General features: G+C 60.1%; 1 protein-coding gene across 2 annotated transcripts in view; it reads left to right on the top strand.

Moving 5' to 3' along the window:
* ADGRL1 (adhesion G protein-coupled receptor L1) overlaps positions 1-19,462 on the top strand; it is a 51,663-nt gene extending 32,201 nt beyond the window's left edge. For both annotated transcript variants that reach the window (XM_065419654.1, XM_065419655.1), the window contains 19 exons: positions 2,261-3,061; positions 4,261-4,575; positions 5,092-5,195; positions 5,531-5,716; positions 7,071-7,109; positions 8,281-8,464; positions 9,759-9,881; positions 9,963-10,168; positions 10,438-10,608; positions 11,226-11,435; positions 11,790-12,010; positions 13,608-13,674; positions 14,910-15,001; positions 15,263-15,431; positions 15,693-15,821; positions 16,155-16,251; positions 16,792-16,920; positions 17,415-17,432; positions 18,684-19,462. In XM_065419654.1, coding sequence (XP_065275726.1) covers positions 2,261-3,061; positions 4,261-4,575; positions 5,092-5,195; positions 5,531-5,716; positions 7,071-7,109; positions 8,281-8,464; positions 9,759-9,881; positions 9,963-10,168; positions 10,438-10,608; positions 11,226-11,435; positions 11,790-12,010; positions 13,608-13,674; positions 14,910-15,001; positions 15,263-15,431; positions 15,693-15,821; positions 16,155-16,251; positions 16,792-16,920; positions 17,415-17,432; positions 18,684-19,462 — 4,040 coding nt within the window. The remainder of the gene's footprint in view (positions 1-2,260; positions 3,062-4,260; positions 4,576-5,091; positions 5,196-5,530; positions 5,717-7,070; positions 7,110-8,280; positions 8,465-9,758; positions 9,882-9,962; positions 10,169-10,437; positions 10,609-11,225; positions 11,436-11,789; positions 12,011-13,607; positions 13,675-14,909; positions 15,002-15,262; positions 15,432-15,692; positions 15,822-16,154; positions 16,252-16,791; positions 16,921-17,414; positions 17,433-18,683) is intronic.
* Positions 19,463-22,630: the final 3,168 nt, after the last annotated feature.

The raw sequence follows: 22,630 nt of genomic DNA, 5'->3' as shown, positions 1-22,630 counted from the left end.
TAAATGGGCCCCGTCTGGGGGAGACAGATGGGAGACGGGCTGGGCGCGGATGGGGAGGGTGACGTGAGGCCCCCAGGACCAGCCGCCCCACCCTGACAAGGTGCTTGATCCCCCCTCACAGTCCCACCCCCAAGGGAGGCGGTGCCATTCCTACTGACTCCGCCTCCTGTTGACTCTGTCTCCCCCTCTGGCCGCCTGGGGGTTTGCGTCCAATCACGCCACATTTGGCACCTGCGATCTCTGCTGCGGATCCTCTGCTCTGGCCCGTGGCTTCATTTCTTTCCTTGCAGCGCTAACCCACCCCACCCGTTTTCTTCCCCAGCCTCTCTCCAGCTGCCCCGACACACCCAGAGGACGGTCGCTCCTGTCCCCCCCACACCACCACCTTCCCTGCTCCATTTTCCTCGCTAACAACTTTTTCCTCTTGGCTCGGAACCCAAGATCCTTCCAGGTCACATCTGGGTGGGGAGGGGGGTTCTGCTCGCTGTCTCACCCCACCCCCTGCCCTCCATCTCCCCTGGCTGTCCCTTCACCACCCCACCCCATGTGCACCAGTTCTCATGACTCATGCTGATCTGAATCAAACCTGGCTGTTAAGGTCACTCCAGAGACGTCCAGGGTGGGGCGAGATGTGGGAGCATGGGGGTCTGGGGGTGGGGAGCAGACCAGACTGCTTTGATCTTCTGTCCTCCTTCCATCAGCTGTTCGTCCCAGGAGGGAATCCGGCACCGTCTGCTAACCCCACAGCTGCTGATCCCAGAATCTTTCCAAGGGGCAGGATCTCTCTGCAGGGTTCTACACTAACCCTTCCCTGCCCCCCAGGGCCATGGGACACCCCCTTAACCCCCCCCCCCCACGCCCAGCGAGACGTCTGCTGGACACAGGATCCCAACCAGGGCTCTGCCGCTATTCCTTTTGAATTGGCAAAATGTTGGATCTTTTGCTTTGCTTATTTTTCATTCCAACTGTGTGTCCCCACCCTCAGATCGGTGTCACTCCAATCAGTGTGTAGGAACAGGGGCTAGAGGGGGGGACGCGTCCATTACCCCCTCATCCCGCCTTCCGAGGGGAAAGGATTTCTCGCCTGAAGAATATCTGGCGACAGCGGGAGAATCTGGAAGAATGTTAACCAGAGGGGAGTGGGGTCTAGTGGTTAGAGCGGGGCTGGGCGCCAGGACTCCTGGGTTCTATTCACAGCTGTGGGAGTGTAGCCTAGTGATTAGGGTAGGGGGCTGGCCATCAGGATTTCTGGCTTTTATTCCTACCTCCTCAAGGAAGTGGGATCCTATTGGAGGGGCTGGAAGTCAGGACTCCTGGGTTTTATCCCCAGCTCTTCCACTGACTTCCCTTTGAGGGAAGTCACTTTGCTCCTCTGTGCCTCAGTTTCCCCACCTATTAAGATTCAGATTATAGTGCTGACCTGGCTCCCAGCCAGGCGGGAGAATCAGCTAAGAGCTAGGCAGGGTCCTTCCAACCACCAGCTGATCGCTCCCTGCCTTTTCCCCAGCATTCTTCATTTACCGGAGCTAATCTGGGGTCCCTCCGAGAAACCCTGTATCACAAAGCCGGGGACCAGACTCTGGGCTGCCTGGGCAGTCATCAGCAAATGGGCCAGATCTCATCGCTCCATTGGAGTCCATGGGATCCTGCCCAGCCGAGGGTCTGCCCCTCCCCCCAGCCCTTTCTGACGCGGTGACATTTCACCCTCCCTTTGTGCCAGTGTAAATTAGTCACCCCCCGTGCAGGATGGCAGGGAGCCGGCCGTGCCCCGTGGTGTTCGGGCTGGCTGTGAAACCAGACCCGGTTCCAGCAGGGCCGGCCCGGCCCGTGCCACGTCCCTCGACAACTGGGGCGGCTGACCCCCGCTCTCCGGAGCAAGTGCCCACGCTGCCTTTACGCTGAGATCGGGCAGGCCACACCCTTCCAAATTCTTTTCTTTCTTTAGATCTGGGTTCCCCCCCATCCCCTGTCCTTCACAATGCCCCCCTGCCTTCCCACGCCCCCCCAAAAGTACCCTCCAAGCACTCTCTGCCCAGTAACAGAGATGAATCACCCATGACTGCAGCTGATCTCGGAACCGAGCGTTGATTTTCATTCCTCCAGCCGACAGCCTGTTACAAATTTATTCTTTCTTCTCTTTTCTCTCTTTCTTTCTCTCTCTGTCTCTCATTCTATCGCTCGCTCGCTCTCTTGATCCTCCTCTTCCCCCCTCCCCACTTGCCCCAATCTCCCTCCCCTCTCTGCTCCCTCCCCCCCCCAGTATTCGTTTGCCCGGGGACCCTACAGAAGGTGCTGGAGGCCACGTCCACCCACGAATCAGAGCATCAGTCGGGCGCCTGGTGCAAAGACCCACTGCAAGCCGGCGACCGGATCTACGTCATGCCGTGGATTCCTTACCGGACGGACACGCTGACAGAGTACGCCTCGTGGGAGGACTACGTGGGCGCCCGCCACACCACCACCTACCGGCTGCCCAACCGCGTGGACGGCACGGGCTTCGTGGTGTACGACGGGGCCGTCTTCTACAACAAGGAGCGGACCCGGAACATCATCAAGTACGACCTGCGGACCCGCATCAAGAGCGGCGAGACGGTGATCAACACGGCCAACTACCATGACACCTCACCCTACCGCTGGGGGGGCAAGACCGACATCGACCTGGCCGTGGACGAGAACGGGCTGTGGGTCATCTACGCCACCGAGGGCAACAACGGGCGGCTGGTGGTGAGCCAGCTCAACCCCTACACCCTGCGCTTCGAGGGTACCTGGGAGACGGGCTATGACAAGCGCTCGGCCTCCAACGCCTTCATGGTGTGCGGGGTGCTGTACGTGGTGCGCTCCGTCTACGTGGACGACGACAGCGAGGCCGCCGGCAACCGCGTGGACTACGCCTTCAACACCAACCTCAACCGGGAGGAGCCCGTCTCGCTGGCCTTCCCCAACCCCTACCAGTACGTCTCCTCCGTGGACTACAACCCCCGCGACAACCAGCTCTACGTCTGGAACAACTACTTCGTGGTGCGCTACGCCCTGGAGTTCGGGCCCCCCGACCCCAGCACGGGTGAGCGCGACCCCCCCCCCCCACTGGCACCACCAGCCCCTCGGGGGGCAGGGCTTGTGAGAGAGCTAGGAGAACCACCCCCAATGGTGGGGTCACAGCCCGGCCCCACCAGCGGGGGAACCCAAATGTCTCCTCTCCTCGGGTGGGGGAGGGGGCGCAGCCCTTCAGAACTTGGGGGTTTGGGGGCTATTCGGAGGGAGGCTCGTAGCAGTGGGGGGGTTGGCTGGAGATGTCTGGGGGTTGGGGAGGGCTCCTGGAAGGCCTCAGAAGGGCTCAGAGCTCTGTGTGGAGTTCAGGGGGTGGAGGGTTTCAGGGGGATCCTGTGAGAGGGTTTTCGGGGGGCTGTGGGGGGCTCCAAGGGAGTCAGTGGCATGGGGGGCTCTGTGGGATTTGTGGGGACTCAGAGGAGGCTGTAGAGGAGTCTGGAGGGAAATTGTGGTGGATCATCATTGGGGGGTGGGTCTCATGGGGAGGGGCCCACAGGGGCTCATGGGGGGGTGTCTCAGGGACTTGGGTGTGTGGTGTCAGGGGCCTGGGTGGGGGGAAAGGTCTCATGTGTGTGGGGGGGGGGGTCGCAGGGCTGTTGGAAGGGTCAAAAGGGGGTGGAGCCCGGGGGCGGGCAGAAGGGGTCCAGGTGGGGGGCGGGTGGGATTACCAGGGGGCATATGGGAACCAAAGGGGGGACATGGGGTGTGGGGGGGGGGGCAGGGGGGAGTTCAGGGTTGTGCATGATCGTGTCTGGGGGAGGGGAACCAGGCATGTGCACAGGGTCCAGGGAGCCATGGGATGTCCGGATTGGGGGTTCCCACGGCTCTGAGTGGAGATGGGGTCCTTAAGGGGGGTGGTTCCCAGGGCTGTGGACAGGAGTGGGGGACTGGGGTAGAGGGTTCCCAGGACCATAATGGGGGGGGGGAACTGGGGGCAGGTTACCAGGGCCATGAGGGTGTGGGGACTCAGGGGGTTACCAGGGCTATGGTGGGGGGGGGACTAGGTGGGTTCTCAGGGCCAGAGGGAGGGAGGGGGAGGGGAGGGTTCCCAGGGCCATAGAGTGGGCAGGGCACTGGGGGGGATTCCAGGGCCGGAGGGAGGGTGGAGGAGTGGGGGGGTTCCCAGGGCCGTAGGGAGGACGGGGCACTTGGGGGGTCCCAGGGCCATAGATGGGGTGTCTGGGTCTCTAACCTCCCTCCTCCCGCCCCCAGGCCCTGTCACCTCCACGCCGCTCAGCACCACCACCACTGTGCGGCCCACCACGGTCACCACCACGGCCTCGCCCGCCGCCACCACCACGGTGCGCAGGGCCCCCCTCACCACCCACCCCATCGGCGCCATCAACCAGAAGGGCACGGAGCTGCACCCCATCACGGCCGCTGCCCCCAGCACCCGCAAGCCCCCCTCCTCCAACCAGCACGTCTCCCCCGAGCTCTTCTGCGAGCCCAAGGAGGTCAGACGGGTCCAGTGGCCGGCCACGCAGCAGGGCATGCTGGTGGAGCGGCCCTGCCCCAAGGGCACCAGAGGTAACGGGCGGCTGGGGGGGGCAGCGGGATGGCATTGACCCCCCTCAGAGTCTGCCGACCAGCAGGGAAGACAAGGAGAGTGGAGTCTAGTGGGTAGAGCGGGGGGCTAGGTGCCAGGACTCCTGGGTTCTCTCCCCATCTCTGGGAGGGGAGTGGGCTGTAGTGGTTACAGCAGGGTCTGGGTGCCAGCCAGGACTCCTGGGTTCTCTCTCCTGCTCTGCCCCTGTTTCGCTGACCTGAGCAGCATGGGGCTGAGTCCGTGGTGTGGGAACTGCGTGGTAACTCCCAGCCTGACCCCTAGAGGGCGACGTGGCCACACAAAGGGGGGAACTGCTGCCTTTTCAGGCACTGCACCCGCCCCAAAGCAGAGCCCCCCCAAAGCCCACGTACCCCTTAAGGGGCGTGGATGGGCCCTGCCTACACTGGGGAATCTGGGGCTGGGCTAAGCTGACAGGGGACCCCGCCGTCTCCCTTCTCCCCTTCTCCGGTGCCTCCCGCCTCCCTCTCTGCCCGCAGGAATTGCCTCCTTCCAGTGCCTGCCGGCCCTGGGGATCTGGAACCCGCGCGGCCCCGACCTCAGCAACTGCACCAGCCCCTGGGTCAACCAGGTGGCACAGAAGGTACCGTGGCCCCCGCCTTTCCCCCACCCTCCCTGTGCCCCCATGCCTACTGTGCCCTCCATACTCGCCTCTCTGCTTTGGGGGGTCACCACTCATACCCTATGTGGGAGCTGGGGGGCATCACTCGTACCCTACAGAGTGGGACCCAGGGCATGGCTTGTACCCTACAAAGGGCCTGGGGGGAGCATGGTTCCTACCCTATGGGGCAGGATCCGGCAGGTCGCTTGTACCCTGCGGGGGCAGGGCAGGGGGCACTCCTACCCTGTGTGGGGAGAACTGGGCCTGGCACCCGGCTCCCCGGGGCTGATCAGGGTCTCTTCCCCCTGTCCCGGCAGATCAAGAGCGGGGAGAATGCGGCCAACATTGCCAGCGAGCTGGCACGGCACACGCGGGGACCCATCTACGCCGGCGACGTCAGCTCCTCCGTCAAGCTGATGGAGCAGCTGCTGGACATCCTGGACGCCCAGCTGCAGGCGCTGCGCCCCATCGAGAGGGAGTCGGCTGGCAAGAACTACAACAAGGTGCAGGCGACTGGGAGTCAGGGCTCCTGGGTTCTGTCACTGACGGTGACCTTGGGCGAGTCACTTCTGCCATTCTGTGCCTCAGTTTCCCCATCTGTAAATGAGGATAATGCTACCCAGGCAACAGGCTGTAGGGAGGTGTCCACGTAGGTTAGCTCTGGGGCACCCAGGCTGTGGGTGCTCTGGCAGGGCCTGTGTGGTTAACCCACTAAGGGGGAGCCCTATGGAACCACCCCACCCCCTATGCCAGGGCATCTCTCACATCCCATCACACAGAGAAAGGTCTATTCCTCCGTGCCAACCCCTGCAGTGTCCCCATGCGGGGCCGTTTCTGTATGTTGATATCATCCTGACTTCTTAATGGTGTCATCATGATTTACGACGACGTTAGGGGTCTTTGTGATGTCATCACATGGTGCCGCGACGGGAGGGTGCTCCTCTGTAGTGTCCTCACATGCCATCGGGACGTGAGGCTTCCTACTGGAGCCGCCTACGTTATGTCACAATGTGCTGACGGGTTTTGTGACACTGCGTCACATCACGAGATGACAACTCTTCATCCGACGCCATGACGTGGTGACGTTCCTTCACGAACTGCTGTCCCACCGTCGCTGGGGGCCAGCCCGCTGGGTCACAGTGTGATGCGCTCTTTTCAGGGGGTCGTTCTTCTCACCAGCCACTGGCAGCCGGCTGGCTTTTGAAAGCCTGGGCCCCCCACTCACTCCAGGGGTCACAGCTGGAATTGGCGACAGGCCCCATTGCACTCAGCTAGTTACCCAGTGGCCATCGGCTAGTTATCGAACAAAGATTGGCTAATTTTAGCTAGTTAGCCAGTGGTTATTGGCTAGTTATTGGCTAGTTACTCAGTGGTCATTAGCTAGTTACCCAATGGTCATTGCCTCTAGTTATCAGCTAGTTACCCAATGGTTATCAGTTAGTTACCTAATGGTTATCGGCTAGTTATTGGCTAGTTACTCAGTGGTTGTCAGCTAGTTACCCAGTGGTCATCGGCTAGTTATCAGCTAGTTACTCAGTGGTTATCAGCTAGTTACCCAATGGTTATTGGCTAGTTATAGGCTAGTTACTCAATCATTAATGGCTAGTTACCCAATGGGTATTGGCTCGTTGTCAGATAGTTACCCAATGGTTATCGACCGGTACCTGTGACTGACACTGGGGCTAGCAGGGATCTGATGCAGGAAGCGCAGATTTGGCTCCAAGGCCCCAAGGTGGGAACGTACCCCAGAGAATCAAAGCCCGGACCCTCGGTGCTGGGATCTGGCCCTGACCGTTCCTTCTTGTCTGTTCCCCGCTTCCCTTCCTGCTCTGCCTTCCACGTGTCTGGCGCCTTCAGATGCACAAGCGAGAGCGGACCTGTAAAGACTACATCAAGGTGAGTGGGGGGGCTCCTAGGCTCCCCAACACTAATCAGCTGGCCCCCGAGAAACCGCCACAGATGGGCAGCTAGTTACGGGGCTCTCGGCCCGGAGAGTGCCCTGCTCTTACACCAGGTTGCCAGCAACATAACTGATTTCAGGAGGGTCACTCCAGATTTACACCAGGGACTGAGTGGGGAGTCGCCCCCAATGGAGTTACACCAGGGGATGAGAGAGGAATCGGCCCCAATGAGTTTACTCCGGATTTACACCACGGAGTGAGAGGGGAATTGTGATGGGAGCCTGGGGTACAACCTGGAACTGTGGGACCGTTGAGCCCCCTTAACTCTCCAGCCTGGGCTGTCTCACACAAAGCTTTGCCAGTGACAAGCAGCAAACCCCTCCCGGCGCTCTGATCACTCAGCCATCAGCATGTGAGCCCCACACCCAGCTAGATTGTGTGAAAGCTCCCTGAGCCACTCATGAATCGTACAGAGAGAGGCATCTGCCAGTCACCTCAGACCCCGGCCTCGCACCCCAGAAATATACCGTCTGACACTGCTCAAGGCTCCCTTGGACAGTGCAATCTCCTTGATCAGTTCATCGCTCCAACCAAAGGGCAGTGGATCTGCAACAGCCCCTGTTAACCTGAGCTGAGATTCCCCCAGCACTTCAACCAAAGCCCCACTGTTTTGGGTCAAATGTAAACCAGATTTGTTAACTCCAGGGAGACCGACTGTAAGTGATTAGAAGTAGCAGCCATAGAGCTCAACGTTAGTAGCCGGCATTGAGATCCAAGTTTGTTACCTAAGAAATAAAAACAAATTTTCCGTCTAAACTCTAGAGACTGAGCAAGATTGTCAGTCTCCCAACCCCAGCTTGGCAGAGGTGGAGCCCCCATTCCAGGGCTGGCTATTGGCCAAGAGAGACACCCACTCACCCCCCTAGCCCTGAGCCAAGGGGGCACGGGGAGGAGGCCGAGCGGTTGCTCCGATTGGGGTGGGGGTAGCTCTGGTGCCCTGGGGCATCGGGGCAGGCAGGCTGGGGGGCGAGAGAAGGGGCTGCGGCTGTAGAGGGGAGCTTGCCCCGCCCAAGGGAACCCCGGGGTCTGCCATCCCCGGCTCCCCTCTTGGGTGTGGGGCCCAGCGCGGGGCTGAGCCGTGTCACACACACACACGCCCCCCCCAGGCTGTGGTGGAGACCGTGGACAATCTGCTGCGGCCCGAGGCGCTGGAGTCGTGGAAGGACATGAACGCCACGGAGCAGGTGCACACGGCCACCATGCTGCTGGACATCCTGGAGGAGGGCGCCTTCCTGCTGGCCGACAACGTCAAGGAGCCCGCGCGCTTCGTCACCACCCGGCAGAACGTGGGTGAGTGGCCCCCCCGATGCCCGGATGCCTGGGTCCTCCAGGGATCAGTGGGAGTAGTGATGGGGGGGGTGGCAGGAACGCTCATCCTGGCCCAAAAAGGCAGAGACCCCAATAATCCCCTTGTATCCCCAGCGTCCTGGTCCCCAAGAGGCAGAAGGGAAAGCTCATTCTGGGTCAGGCCTCTCACCTGGATGCCTGGGTCCTCTAGGGTTAGGGAGGTGGAAGGGGGGGTCCGCAAGGCCGATCCTGGCCCACAGTGGCAGAGACCCCACTATCCCCAATACCAATAGGCAGGAACCAATAGGCAGGTGGGGAAGATGAGCTTGAGCTTGGCCTCTTGCCCAGATTCCTGGGTCCTCCAGGGATTGGATCGGTGGGTGACCCTGATTCACAGCATGGTAAAGGGGGGTCTGGTGGGTGGCTGGGGCAGCTGGTGTTTCTCAGAGCAAACTCCACCCATGTGCAGGACAGATGTGCGTGCAATGCATGTGCAGGATGGATGGATGTGCGGGACAGATGTGCGTGCAATGCATGTGCAGGATGGATGCATGTGCAGGATGGATGGATGTGCGGGACAGATGTGCGTGCAATGCATGTGCAGGATGGATGGATGTGCGGGACAGATGTGCGTGCAATGCATGTGCAGGATGGATGGATGTGCGGGACAGATGTGCGTGCAATGCATGTGCAGGATGGACGCATGTGCAGGATGGATGGATGTGCGGGACAGATGTGCGTGCAATGCATGCGCAGGACGGACGCGTGTGCAATGTGTGTGCAGGACAGATGTGTGCGCGGGTCAGCTGCATGTGCAGGATGGATGCGTGTGCAGGATGGATGTGTGTGTGTGTGACGCATGTGCAGGACAGATGCATGTGCATGCAATGCATGTTCAGGATGGATGTGTGTACAGGATGGATGCATGTGCAATGCGTGTGCAGGATGGATGCGTGTGATGAGTGTGCAGGACGGCTGCGGGTGCAGGATGGATTAATGTGTGGGATGGATGCTTGTGCAGGACGGATGCGTGTCGGGGGTGGATGCCGATGCAGGACGGAAGCGTGTGTGTGCGATGCGTGTGCAGGGTGGATGCGTGTGCGGGACAGATGCATGTGCATGCGATGTGTGTGCAGGACGGCTGTGGGTGCAGGACAGATGCGTGTGCGGGGTGGATGTGTGTGCAGGGCGGATGCGGATGCAGGATGGATGCATGTGCGTGCGATGCGTGTGCGGGACGGCCTGGCTGCGTCGCTGAGGCAGCACGCCCCCCCCCCCCATGGCTCTCCCCCCACAGTGCTGGAGGTGACAGTGCTGAACACGGAGGGGCAGGTGCAGGAGCTGGTCTTCCCGCAGGAGTACGCCAGCGAGAACTCCATCCAGCTCTCGGCCAAAACCATCAAGCAGAACAGCCGCAATGGTGAGTGGGGGGCCAGGCCCCCGCCCTGGGCATGGGGGGAACCCCAGGGAGCGGCACTAACCACCCTCCTCTCCTCCCCAGGGGTGGTCAAGGTGGTCTTCATCCTCTACAACAACCTGGGCTTCTTCCTCTCCACCGAGAACGCCACAGTCAAGATGAGCGGGGAGGCGGGCGCCCCCAGCCCTGCCCTGGTCGTCAACTCGCAGGTCATCGCCGCCTCCATCAACAAGGAGTCCAGCCGCGTCTTCCTCATGGACCCCGTCATCTTCACCCTCTCCCACCTGGAGGTGAGACACGCCCCAGCCACCAGGGGGCACTGGACTGCTGAGGCGCTGCCCCCAATGTCCTGGCTGTGCCCCGTCCCCATACACACCCCAGCCTGGGACCAGGGGGCGCTGTGCTGCTGGGGTGCTCTCAATGAGAATCTGGACGCACGAATTCCAGTGTATCCCGCCGTCCTTCTATACCCCCCCCCCCGTACCTGGGTCCCCTGTGATGCTCGAGCTCCCATCACCTCCGTTGTCACTGACGCGTCCCCCCCGGCTGCTCCCCACAGGCGAAGAACCACTTCAACGCCAACTGCTCCTTCTGGAACTACTCGGAGCGCTCCATGATGGGCTACTGGTCAACGCAGGGCTGCCGCCTGGTGGAGACCAACAAGACGCACACGACTTGCGCCTGCAGCCACCTCACCAACTTCGCCGTGCTCATGGCGCACCGCGAGATCGTAAGGGCCTGGGCTCGGGAGCAGGGCGGGCACCGGGGGCACCTCGGCTGGTCTGAGCACAGCGTCACCCCCCAGAGGCTGGTCGGTGTGCACTGTCCCCTCGGTCCCGCAGCTGCTCTGTGCACGCTGTCCCCTCCCCTCCCCTAAGAGACTGGTCTGTGCACAGTGTGTGTCCCCCCCAGCGGCTGGTCTGTGTACACTGCCCCCCTCTAGTGGCTGGTCGGAGGATAACAGCCTACTGCTCCTTTAGCTCAAGTTGCAGAACGTCCCAGCTCCAATCCCAGCTGATGGCTCCTGCTGGCGTGTGGGGGGGAGGGTGTCGGCAAAGGGGCAAAGAGGAAGGAGGGTGCTGGGCAGGGGAGGCATTGCTGGAGCAATGGCAGAGGTGGGGGGGGGGTGCATCTTTGAATTGTCCAGGTTAGGAGGGGAGGGGGAGAATCCCCAGGGGGATAGGGGGGCGCCAGAAGTGGGGAGGATCCCTGGTGAGATGGAGGAGGGGTGCCTGGAGGGGAGCACCCCAGGGTGCTGGGGCGAGCTCCGGCTTTGGGCAGTGGCTCCCCCGCAGCACAACAGCCCCGGGGGCGCCCGTCCTAACCCCCCTTCTCCTTCCGCCCCAGTACCAGGGCCGTATCAACGAGCTGCTGCTGTCGGTGATCACCTGGGTGGGCATCGTCATCTCGCTGGTGTGCCTGGCCATCTGCATCTCCACCTTCTGCTTCCTGCGCGGGCTGCAGACTGACCGCAACACCATCCACAAGAACCTCTGCATCAGCCTCTTCCTCGCCGAGCTCCTCTTCCTCATCGGCATTGACAAGACGCAGTATGAGGTGGGGCCCAGCAGGGAGCGCCCTGCCCTGGCCCTCACGGCTGACCCCAGGGCCCCAGCGTGGCACTAGGAAGCACTATGCTGCAGGAATGGCCGGCCGGGCATTCATTCCGCCTCCCCTAAAAATTCCCTGCAGTTTCATTCTGGTGTCCCCTCTTTCATGATTGTGTTGCTGTAAGGATCTTAAACAGGCCCCGCATTCCACCCCAGAGGCAGCTGCATCTCAGCACCGGGCGAGGGATCCCTGTATAAACAGTCCCCATGTGCCACACCCCAGAAGCGGCTGCATCTCTGCACTGGGCGAGGGATCCCTGTGTGTATCGCTAACCCCCTTGTCCCTCTTCCCCCTCCCCAGATCGCCTGCCCCATCTTCGCGGGGCTGCTGCATTACTTTTTCCTGGCAGCCTTCTCCTGGATGTGCCTGGAGGGCGTGCACCTCTACCTCATGCTGGTGGAGGTCTTCGAGAGCGAGTACTCCCGCAAGAAGTACTACTACCTGGGCGGCTACTGCTTCCCGGCCCTCGTGGTGGGCATCGCCGCCGCCATTGACTACCGCAGCTACGGCACCGACAAGGCGTGAGTCCTGGGGGCGGGGCTAAGACACTGATGGGGCGGGAGTGCTGGGGGCGGGGCTAAGGCACTGATGGGGTGTGAATGCCAGGGGCGGGGCACTGATGGGGTGGGAGTGCTGGGGGCGGGGCTAAGGCACTGATGGGGTGTGAATGCCAGGGGCGGGGCACTGATGGGGTGGGAGTGCTGGGGGCAGGGCTAAGGCACTGATGGGGCGGGAGTGCCGGGAGCGGGGCTAAGGCACTGATGGGGTGTGAGTGATGGGGTGGGGCAGGACTAAGACAGCAATGGGGCATGAGTGGTGGAGGGTGGGGCTATGGCACAGAGAAGGCATGAGTGCTAGTGGGCGGGGCATGAGTGCCCAGATGGGCGGGGCTATGACCCCAATGGGTGTGAGTCCCAGCAGCAGGTTGGATAAAAATTGACATAAAAAAAATTTTAAATCTCATTTTTGAAATTAATTCCCTGTTTCTCTATAAAAACAAAGCTATTCAAAATTAAATTTGAAATTGACAAACTGATGTTAAGGCCTAAACGTATTCTGATCTATTACAATAATTGTAATCAAATTACAAAAATAATAGGCAGCAGTAAACGTTTGCTGCCAAACTTTAAAGAAAGTCAAACCCCCTGAAGTGGTGGAAGTCACTGGCTCAGCACCTGGAACTGGAATTTGTTGAAGAACTAAACCAGCTTGTGATAGCAGTAGCCTTATCTGTGTGCTTCCTTGCATTTTATCAAACGAGTTCAGTTCAGTTCATTCAAAGTTGAAAACCAAACTGGGAGCTGAAAACGCAGGAGAGCTTGTTTTCCTTTTCCAATCTGTGAATAAAACCAAGTGTGAGAGGATGAGATCTACTAGTTCTAAAATCTCGATGCGCAGGGTGACCAGAAACAATCACTTTGATTCACTAACTGCGGATAACGCTCCCTTCGTTTCATAAATTGATTCGGGTTTAAATGGAAACCACGGTTTGAGAAATTCGCTTTTTCCCCAGCACGTTTAAGGGAGTTTTATTTAACTAAATCATGAAAAGCATTTTAAAAATTGTGCCTTTTTAATTGAATTCCAATTTCCAGCCCAAGGCAGCTTGACACAAATCCCGAGTAAAAAATGACTCTGGCGAATAAGAAATGCGTCATTCACCATTTTCTAACATCATACAAAAATGTAAAAAGCAAGAGTCTAAAGAGACGCATGTGAAGCTATAGACTTGCTTCAATAAATTCGGCTAGATCGAGCGAATCGTCCTGCTTAGCAAGCCCAATGGAGTGTAACAGATACATTTAAATGCAAATCAACATGTTTTAAGTGTTTCCGTCCAATGAGTCTTCACCGTCCTTTAGGAAAATACCAAAAAAGTACAAACCCATATGCCCTGGTCAGGGTCAGGGCACTGGCATTGATGTGGCATGAGTGCTGAGGCATATGGGGGAAATCCAGAGTGGTCCTTGTGCCCCATAGCTGTTGGGTGGGCTTCTCTGCAGTGCCCAGCTTCCTGGGGCAGCCCCAGAAGGGGTGAGGGAGATTTGGGTGTCCTCCCCCATGGGGCCACCAAGTCAGCTTGCCTGTAGCTAACACTCCCTCCCCGACTTCCCACAGCTGCTGGCTCCGAGTGGACAATTACTTCATCTGGAGCTTCATTGGCCCGGTCTCCTTCATCATCGTGGTGAGTCCAGAGGTGCTGTGGGGGGAGCGCAGAGACGTCCCGGCATCCGCAGTGTGACAGGCTGCTCCCCCAGCCTCAGGCAACCCCCCAGGAAGGGATCGGCATCATTATTCCCACTGCCAAGGTGGAGCTAGAACCCAGGAGTCCTGGCTTCCAGCCCCACCTGCTGTAACCACTAGACCCCACTCCCCTCCCAGAGCTGGGGATCGAACCCAGGAGTCCTGGCTCCCAGCCCCTCCTGCTCTGACCACTAGACCCCACTCCCCTCCCAGAGCCGGGGCTAGAACCCAGGAGTCCTGGCTTCCAGCCCCACCTGCTGTAACCACTAGACCCCACTCCCCTCCCAGAGCCGGGGCTAGAACCCAGGAGTCCTGGCTTCCAGCCCCACCTGCTGTAACTACTAGACTCCACTCCCCTCCCAGAGCCGGGGCTAGAACCCAGGAGTCCTGGCTTCCAGCCCCACCTGCTGTAACCACTAGACCCCACTCCTCTCCCAGAGCTGGGGCTAGAACCCAGGAGTCCTGGCTTCCAGCCCCACCTGCTGTAACCACTAGACCCCACTCCCCTCCCAGAGCCGGGGCTAGAACCCAGGAGTCCTGGCTTCCAGCCCCACCTGCTGTAACCACTAGACCCCACTCCCCTCCCAGAGCCGGGGCTAGAACCCAGGAGTCCTGGCTTCCAGCCCCACCTGCTGTAACCACTAGACCCCACTCCCCTCCCAGAGCCGGGGCTAGAACCCAGGAGTCCCAGCCCCCCAGCCCCTCCCACCAGCTCCAGCCACTGGCCCCTCACACCGCAGGGGGCGTTCTCCCCTAACTCTAACCCCAACACCCCAGCCCAGAGCTCTCAGTCTCATTGGCCTGGCTCTGACCTGTCTCTGGGTAAAGCCCCTCCCAGAACCCACTAACCCCCACTGGGGACTAAGTGGCCATTGGAGCCATATCCTGGCTCACAGAAATGGGCCCCGTACAAACAGCAAAAGAAAGCCTCCCATAGCCCTTCTCAGAGTGGGGCAGAGGGGTCACGGCACGGGGGGAGGGCCAGAGACAGCCCCTCCCAGAGGGGTCGTGGGGGGAGGGGCAAAGACACAGCCCCTCCCAATGTGGGGCAGCTGGGGGAGTGATTGCACGAGTGGTTGGGGGAGAGGAGGCCTCACAGCCAGCGGGGGCAGGGGGCGGAGGGGCAGGGGGCGGGTCTGTTGCAGAGCTGGGGTCTCACGGCTCCCCCGCCCCCAGGTCAACCTGCTCTTCCTCATGATCACGCTGCACAAGATGAGCCGCAGCACGGCCGTGCTCAAGCCCGACTCCAGCCGCCTGGACAACATCAAGTGAGTGAGGCCAGGTCGGCAGGCACTGGGGTCCCCCCACTGAGGCCCCCGCCCCCGGGAGGAGCTGGGGACACACTGCACTGGCCACAGCCCCAGCTGGACAGGGCACAGGTGACCCCCGAGGTGGCTGCATCTCAGTGCCAGGCGAGGGGTCCCTGTATAAACAGCTCCCATTCCCCACCCCAGAGGTGGCTGCACCTCAGCACCGGGCGAAGTGTGTGGAGGATGCCATGGGTAACTCTCTGTGTCTCTCCCCTGCAGGTCCTGGGCGCTGGGCGCCATCGCTCTCCTCTTCCTCTTGGGACTCACCTGGGCCTTCGGCCTCCTCTTCATCAACAAGGAGTCCATCGTCATGGCCTATCTCTTCACCACCTTCAACGCCTTCCAGGGCATGTTCATCTTCGTCTTCCACTGTGCCCTGCAGAAGAAGGTCAGGCACTGCCCTCAGCCAGGAGAGGGGCAGCGGCAGAGCTGGGGGGAGCCCAGGGCTGGGGTAGCAGGGGGTGCGGGTCGGGAGTGAGGGGCACCGGCAGAGCTGGGGGGTCCCAGGTCTGGGCTAGCAGGGGCTGCGGGTCATGAGTGAGGGGCACCGGCAGAACTGGAGGGGAAGCCCAGGGCTGGGCTAGCAGGGGGTCTCCCAGCCCAGTGCACTAACCCCGGTCATCGCCCTCCCCCCCCCCCCCCCCCGCAGGTGCACAGGGAGTTCAGTAAATGCCTGCGTCACGCATCCTGCTGTCTGCGCAGCCCCCCGGGGGCCACACTCGGCTCCCTCAAGACTTCAGCCATTCGGAGCAACAACCGCTACTACACGGGCACGCAGGTACAGGGGGGCAGAGCCCTGCCTGGGCTGTGGGGGCGGGGAACGGAGCCCTCCCTGGGCTGGGGATGGGATCGGAGTGGGGGGGCAAATGGGGACAGACGTACAGAACCCCGTCCTAGGGCTGGGGACAGATGGACAGAACCTTACCTAGTGCAGGGGGTGGGATGGGGGGCAGGGGACAGAGTCCTCGCTAGGGGTGGGGGCGGGGTGGGGGGGAGTTGCCAGACTCTCTCTCAGGCAGGGCTGGGGTCTCTGGGGGTGGGACAGGCAGCCAGGGGTGTCAGTGTCTGAGCTCCCCCCCCCCCCGACAAACACCCCCCGTGTCTCTCACAGAGTCGGATCCGGAGAATGTGGAACGACACCGTCCGGAAACAGACGGAGTCGAGCTTCATGGCGGGGGATATCAACAGCACCCCCACCCTGAACCGAGGTGAGGCCCCCCCACCCAGCACCCCCTGCCCAGCACCCCCACCCTGAACCGAGGTGAGACCCCCCACCCAGCACCCCCTGCCCAGCTCCCCCACCCTGAACTGAGGTGAGACCCCCAATCCAGCACCCCCTGCCCAGCACCCCCACCCTGAACCGAGGTGAGACCCCCGCACCCAGCACCCCCTGCCCAGCACCCCCACCCTGAACCAAGGTGAGACCCCCCCACCCAGCACCCCCTGCCCAGCACCCCCACCCTGAACCGAGGTGAGACCCTCCCACCCACCACCCCCACCCAGTACCCCCACCCTGAACCCAGGTAATACCCCCCCAAGAACCCCCACCCTGCTCTCTGCAGCCCCTGGACTCTCTCCCTTGGTGGCGTCAGATCCCTGCACCACCCCAGCCAGCCCTGCTCAGCGTGGTGTGCTGGGTGGGCTGGGTGCCCGGCGGGCGGGGGGATACGTTCCCCGTTACCCCTTGGGCTCGGGGGGCCGCGGGGGCCCCGCAGGGGAGCTGACACCTGCCTCTGCTGCCCGTGCAGGGACCATGGGGAACCACCTGCTGACCAACCCGGTGCTGCAGACCCGGGGCGGCACCAGCCCCTACAACACCCTCATCGCCGAGTCCGTGGGCTTCAACCCCTCCTCGCCCCCCGTCTTCAACTCCCCAGGTAAGACCCCCGGCCCCCCTCATCCGCCCCCAGGTGCGAGGACACACCCGGTCTGGGGACACCCCTGGAGGGGACCCACTCACTGGGATCCCACTTTCCTTCCTGCCCGGTATTTGGGGGGAGCCCTGTAGGGGTGTGGTGTGGTCCCCTTAAATCTTCTCCCAAGAAGGGAGTTCTCGAGTCTTGCGCTTTTCTCAGCAGGGGGCGCTGTGGGGAGCAAGACAGGAGCACTGGCTGTGGGGTGGGATCCTGGCTACTCCAGCCCCGGCGTCTCCCAGCAGGAGGTGCTGTGGGAGTGGGACGGGAGCACTGGCTGTGGGGTGGGCTCCTGGCTACTCCAGCCCTGTCGTCTCCCAGCAGGAGGTGCTGTAGGGAAGCACAGAGAGGTCCATGGGCAGGGGGGTCAGTGTTTGCTTTTGGGGTGCTGTCCCCTGCCTGCCCTATAACCTTCTCTCTCTTGTCTCTCCCTCTCCACTCGCTGGCGCCACCTGCAGGGAGCTTCCGAGAGTCCAGTACGTCCCTCCTTTCCAGTTCCATTTCGCAGTAATGTTTCCTTCATTGCTAGTTTGACTGGCAGGCTGGGGGTGGGGCAGAGCCAGGACATGACGGTGCAGGCAGCCAGGAGCTGGCGTGGAGCCTGGTCTCTCCAGCAGGGGGCGCTGTGGGGAGCAAGGCGGGAATGCTGGCTGTGGGGGGCGCTCCCAGCTACTCCAGTCCCGGCCTCTCCCAGCAGGGGGCGCTCTGGGCAGTTCTATAATGGGGTTCAACGCTTGCATTCACTGCCTTGGACAAGAGAGGGAGACTCTGAACAATTGTCGCTGGGACCGTGTCTTAATGGCCTATGGGAACGCATCTATATCGCCCTCCTGCTGGGCTCGATTGTACCTGTGGTCCCTATAGTCCCGTATCGCCCTCCTGCTGAGCCGTATCGGACCCCTGGTCCCTATAGGCCTGTACTACCCACCTGTTGAACCAGATCAGCCCCATGGTCCCTATAGTCTCATATCACCCTCCTGATGGACCATTTTGGTCTGTACAGTCCAGTATCTGACCATCAGTCAATACTTGGTGTTTCAGAGCAAGGCAGCCTTGTCCCCGATGATGCGCCTGAGCAGCAGAATGCTCTCTGTGAGCAGGGACGGGGGGGCCCCCAACTCGGGCGATGGGTCCCCCAGATCTCAGCACTAGGGGTCCCAATGTTTTGGAGCTGGAGGCGGGAGGAAAGGGGTCCACTATCTCAGACCCTCACGGGCTTGGTTGCAGGTTGGGGGGTGGCAGGTATGTGTGTTAGGGGAGGCGCACAGGACTGGATTGGGGAGTCAGTCCCCCACCCAGCAGGGGAGTGGGGCACTGCTATGTCCGGCCAGCTTGTGCCCCACCCCCAGATCTGGGGGGCTGGGTTCTCAGCTCCCATCAGAAAGCCCAGCCCAAAGCAGCACCTGGCTCTGGCTGAAGATGGGGGTGTATGGTGGGGGGGGAACCAACCGTGGCCCATTTCCACCCCCGAGGCTGGGTCCGGCCTGGCACCGGGAGCTGATGAGTCTTGGATCAGACACCATATGGGAGCTCTGGGCCAATCACCCCCATGGCGGTGATGGAGGGTGGGGGTGCGACCTCCGACCCTGCCACCCAGCCCTCGCTGAGCTCCCTGCTCACGCCTACCCCCTGCCCTTTTCCACTAATTCCCGGGAGCGCCCCCCGGTGCCTCCCTCCCGCTCCCCACTAACTCCCCCTCTCTCTCTCCCCTGCCTCGCCCCCGGCAGAGCACCCCCTGAACAACAGCCGGGACGCCTGCGGCATGGACACCCTGCCCCTCAACGGCAACTTCAACAACAGCTACTCCCTCCGCAGTGCTGACTTCCCGGCCGAGGGCGCCAAGATGGCCGACTGCCGGCGCAACCTCAGCGACGCCGCCGCCTTCGAGAAGATGATCATCTCGGAGCTGGTGCACAACAACCTGCGCGGGGGCACCGGCAGCATGGCCAAGGGGGCACCCCCTCCGGGGGGGGCCGGCCCGGCCGAGCCCAGCAACCCCTCCGGCCCGCCCGCCCCCCCCAGCGGCGGCGGGCCCGGCGAGGAGGAGGCGGCGGCGCCCGAGGGCCCAGCCCTGAGCCAGGAGGAGAACCTGGAGATCGAACTCATGTACAAGGCCCTGGAGGAGCCGCTGCTGCTGCAACGGGCTCAGTCGATCCTCTACCAGAGCGACCTGGAGGAGTCCGAGAGCTGCACGGCCGACCTGACCGAGGGCGGAGACGGCCAGGCCCCCTCCCCCAACAGGGACTCCTTGTACACCAGTATGACCAACCTGAGAGACTCCCCTTACCCGGACAGCAGCCCCGAGGCGGTGGGGGAAATCCTCCCCCACACCCAAGCCATCAACGAAATCTACTACACCAACCGGCCCGCCCTGGTGCCCCGCAGCCAGCTCCAAGCCTACTACCAGGTCCGGAGACCGAGCACTGACGGCTACTTGGTTCAAGCCGGCTTAGAGGGCCCAGTGCCGGAGGGAGACGGTCAAATGCAGCTGGTCACCAGTCTCTGAAAGCCAGGAGCGGACTGAGGAGCCGTCCCGAGCCGCCGACTCTCCCCCCGCCTCATCCCACCTTTGCCAAAAGGAGCCCCTCCCCCTGGGCCGTGGCCTGGCGTTTTTAATTTTTGCCCTGGGATGCTGAGAGAGAGACGGGTGGGCGCTGCAGAAGGACACAGGCCAGGGGAAGGAGGAGAGGTGGCGTGAATCTCCTCTGGGAAGGGGGGCCGTCTTGTCTAGCGTCCTCCTGCCCACCTGGCGGAGAGGGGAGGGTGGAAATTGGGGGTTGCTGCTTTTGTTTTTGAAGGAAAGGAAGGAGGAGGGGCGGGAAGGAAGGAATGAAAAAGGCACCGGGCCGGACGACAGGATCTCACTTTTTCGTTTTTTAAGGTCGTCCCTCTTCCGTTTCTTTACGTTGGTTTTGTGGGGAGAGAAGATCAAAAAGAAGTGGAGCAGGGAAACCAATTTTCTTTTTAAGGCGTGTTAAGAAAAGGATCAGAACCATGGGGGAGGGGCCGGCTGGGCCTGTATCAGAGCCCCAGAACAACCCCCCACACACACACCGGCACCCATGTATAGGCCATCCCTGCTCCCCCACGTATGCACCTTGGCGATGTCAAACAGGGATCCGATTGGTCCGGAGAGAGAGAGGCAGATGGAGCATCCTCCACTGTCTTCTATACGAACTTTGCCAAAAACCATAATCTGTATAGATATATAGAGAGCTATAAAGAGAGAGCTATATCGAGAGAGAGAGGTGGGGGTGGGGATTGTTTGGGGTCTGGATAGAAATTATGTTGAATCCGGTGCTGACCTTCCAGTATTTGTCAGCTGAGGGAAACTAAGGCACGGTGGGGAAGGGACTCTTAAAGTCACTCATTGACAGGGTTTTGAGTTCGGTTCTTTTTTATGCCAAGCCATCAGCAAAGTCTGCAGGAGACCGGGGGAGGGGTGCATTTTTTTTCTTTCAAAAGCATCCTGGGCACCAGGAAGGGCTGATGCACAATGTTGTTTCCAGCGGAGGAGGAGATGGCGCTGAGGTGGCCATCTTCGATTTGGATTTTTGTTTTCCTTTGCGGTGTGGCGCACACACACACACACACACGCCCTTCACAGCTCACAAATCAAACACACATCACCGTCCTGCTCCGGGAGCTGGCAGAGGAAACCGTGAGCGGAGGGGCTCTTCCTGGGCCGTCAGTGTAATTGTTCAATCCACATTCCCCACTCTCGCCTGCCGCTGCCCCACTTCGGTCAAGATGCGCACGCCGTTTTCCTATGGCTCAATGGGAAGCTCGGAAACTCCTGCAGCTCTCGCCCCTTATGCGTTTTCCAACTCTGCTTTTATTTCCTCCTCTGAAGACATGCAGAAGTCAGGTGCCTCGTGGGAGCTGCTGTCTGAACTCGGTTGGGTCAAGATGAGGGTGGGGAGGATTTTTTGGGGGGGCAATTTGACAATTGAACCATTTTCCCCTCCAAATCAGTCGAATCATCTTTGAGCAAAAGAACAACAGAAACCCAAACGGCACTTTTTTTTTTCTTTCTTTCAAAGGACAAAACAACAAAAAACAAAAAATTCTCCCTTTTCAAGCACAACTCTGAATTCTCTCACCCTCTTCTTCCCGAGAGAGACCATGGGAGCCAATATCACATGAATACGTCATTTCGCCGGGGGGGGGGGAGCTTAGGGTGGGGTGGAGGGTTAATTCGGGGGAGGCGGGCGGGGATACAGATTGAAATGCTGTAAATATGAAATTTCAAACAAACAACAAAAAGGGGAATTGAGGAATCCCTTGAAAAATGAAACAGGGATTTAAAAAAAAAAAATACAACCAATCAACCACAGTCCCAGGGAACAGTTTGTGTCCTGGAATTAAAATATATATCTATAGATATATAGATATATACTGACCTCTGCTCCAGCCCCATTGACTGTTGGGGGGGGCAGGTGAAGGGAACAAGGAGACCCCCTCCCCTTTTGACGAAGACAGGGGAAGGGATCGCAAAAACTAAGAGCAGATTTTTACAATCAAAACAAAAAAAAACAACAAAAAAATTACTGTTTTTGGCACAATTTTTATGTAATATATACATATAATGCGTCATTTCTGTGACTTTCTCAACATTCCCTTTTCCTGCTGGATAAGGTACTTTTTTCATACATCTTGACATGGATCGGTCATTTTCTCACTCACTGCCACTGTGGAATTGTGGGTAAAAAAAAAATTACTGTAAGACCCAAAGATGCTGTAACTGTAGGTTAGGAAAATTGTTTGGGGTTTATTTTGCTTTTTTTTCTGGCCAGGGCTGTTGGGTGTCAGGAGTTCTTAAGTCTATGGTTATTTACTTGCATCCCTCTGGGCTGGAAGGCATTTGACGGGGTCGAGTTGAAGGGGCAGGTGGGCGTGTGGTTCAGATTCATGGAGTGCGGAAGGGTTTCGCTTTCTGGTTCCTTTTCTCCCAGCCTGTGGAACTCCTGGAGAGTGTGTGAGAGATCACGGGGGGTTTTTAGAATGATCCTGGGCTTCAACGGCTGGGATGTAGTGACTTAAACATTGGATAGAAGGGTGGAGACATAAGGGGCAGGATCCCTAGCTGGTATGAATGGATGTTGCTCCATTGGCGTCCATGCAGCTATACTTATTGACACCCCGCTGGGGATGGGGCCCAAGGAGTTTGGGAATGTCAAGCTCCCACTCCCAGTGGCCAGCAAACGCCTTGGGTGAACAGTAGGGTGTAGGTGACAAATGGGTGATATTTACAGTGCTGCCCTTGCCAGTGGTCTCTGGCCAGACACAAGGCCAGCAAAGGGCTGGATAGGCCCTGAGAAGCTTTCTCCAGCTCTAGGCCTTGGTGGGGGTAGATGGACCGCCCACTAGTGTCATTCCCCTGCCCACATGCAGAGCAACCAGCCCTCGACCACCAGGGCCATCGCTGAGAGCTGAGTGCCCGTGAAACTCAGGGTTTCAGGGCAGCCACTGACCCACCTCGCCGGAGCAAAACCCACAGGCAGGATGGCTGGCAGCTCCCCGCCCAAGCCAAGTGGCCAATAGGACAGCTTAGGCATGCAGGGAAACTGGCCTGCAAAGCCTCCTGGGATACTGAGGGCTGCTTCAGTGGCTCCGTTGGAGCTGTATGCCAGGCCCTGGAACCCCCCCCTACCCCCCGCGCGTCCCCCAGTTC

Source organism: Emys orbicularis, chromosome 19 (genome assembly GCF_028017835.1).
Source record: "Emys orbicularis isolate rEmyOrb1 chromosome 19, rEmyOrb1.hap1, whole genome shotgun sequence".
Classification (NCBI taxonomy): domain Eukaryota; kingdom Metazoa; phylum Chordata; order Testudines; family Emydidae; genus Emys; species Emys orbicularis.
The sequence above is the reverse complement of the archived record's forward strand: the minus strand, read 5'-3'. Positions and strand labels throughout refer to the sequence as shown.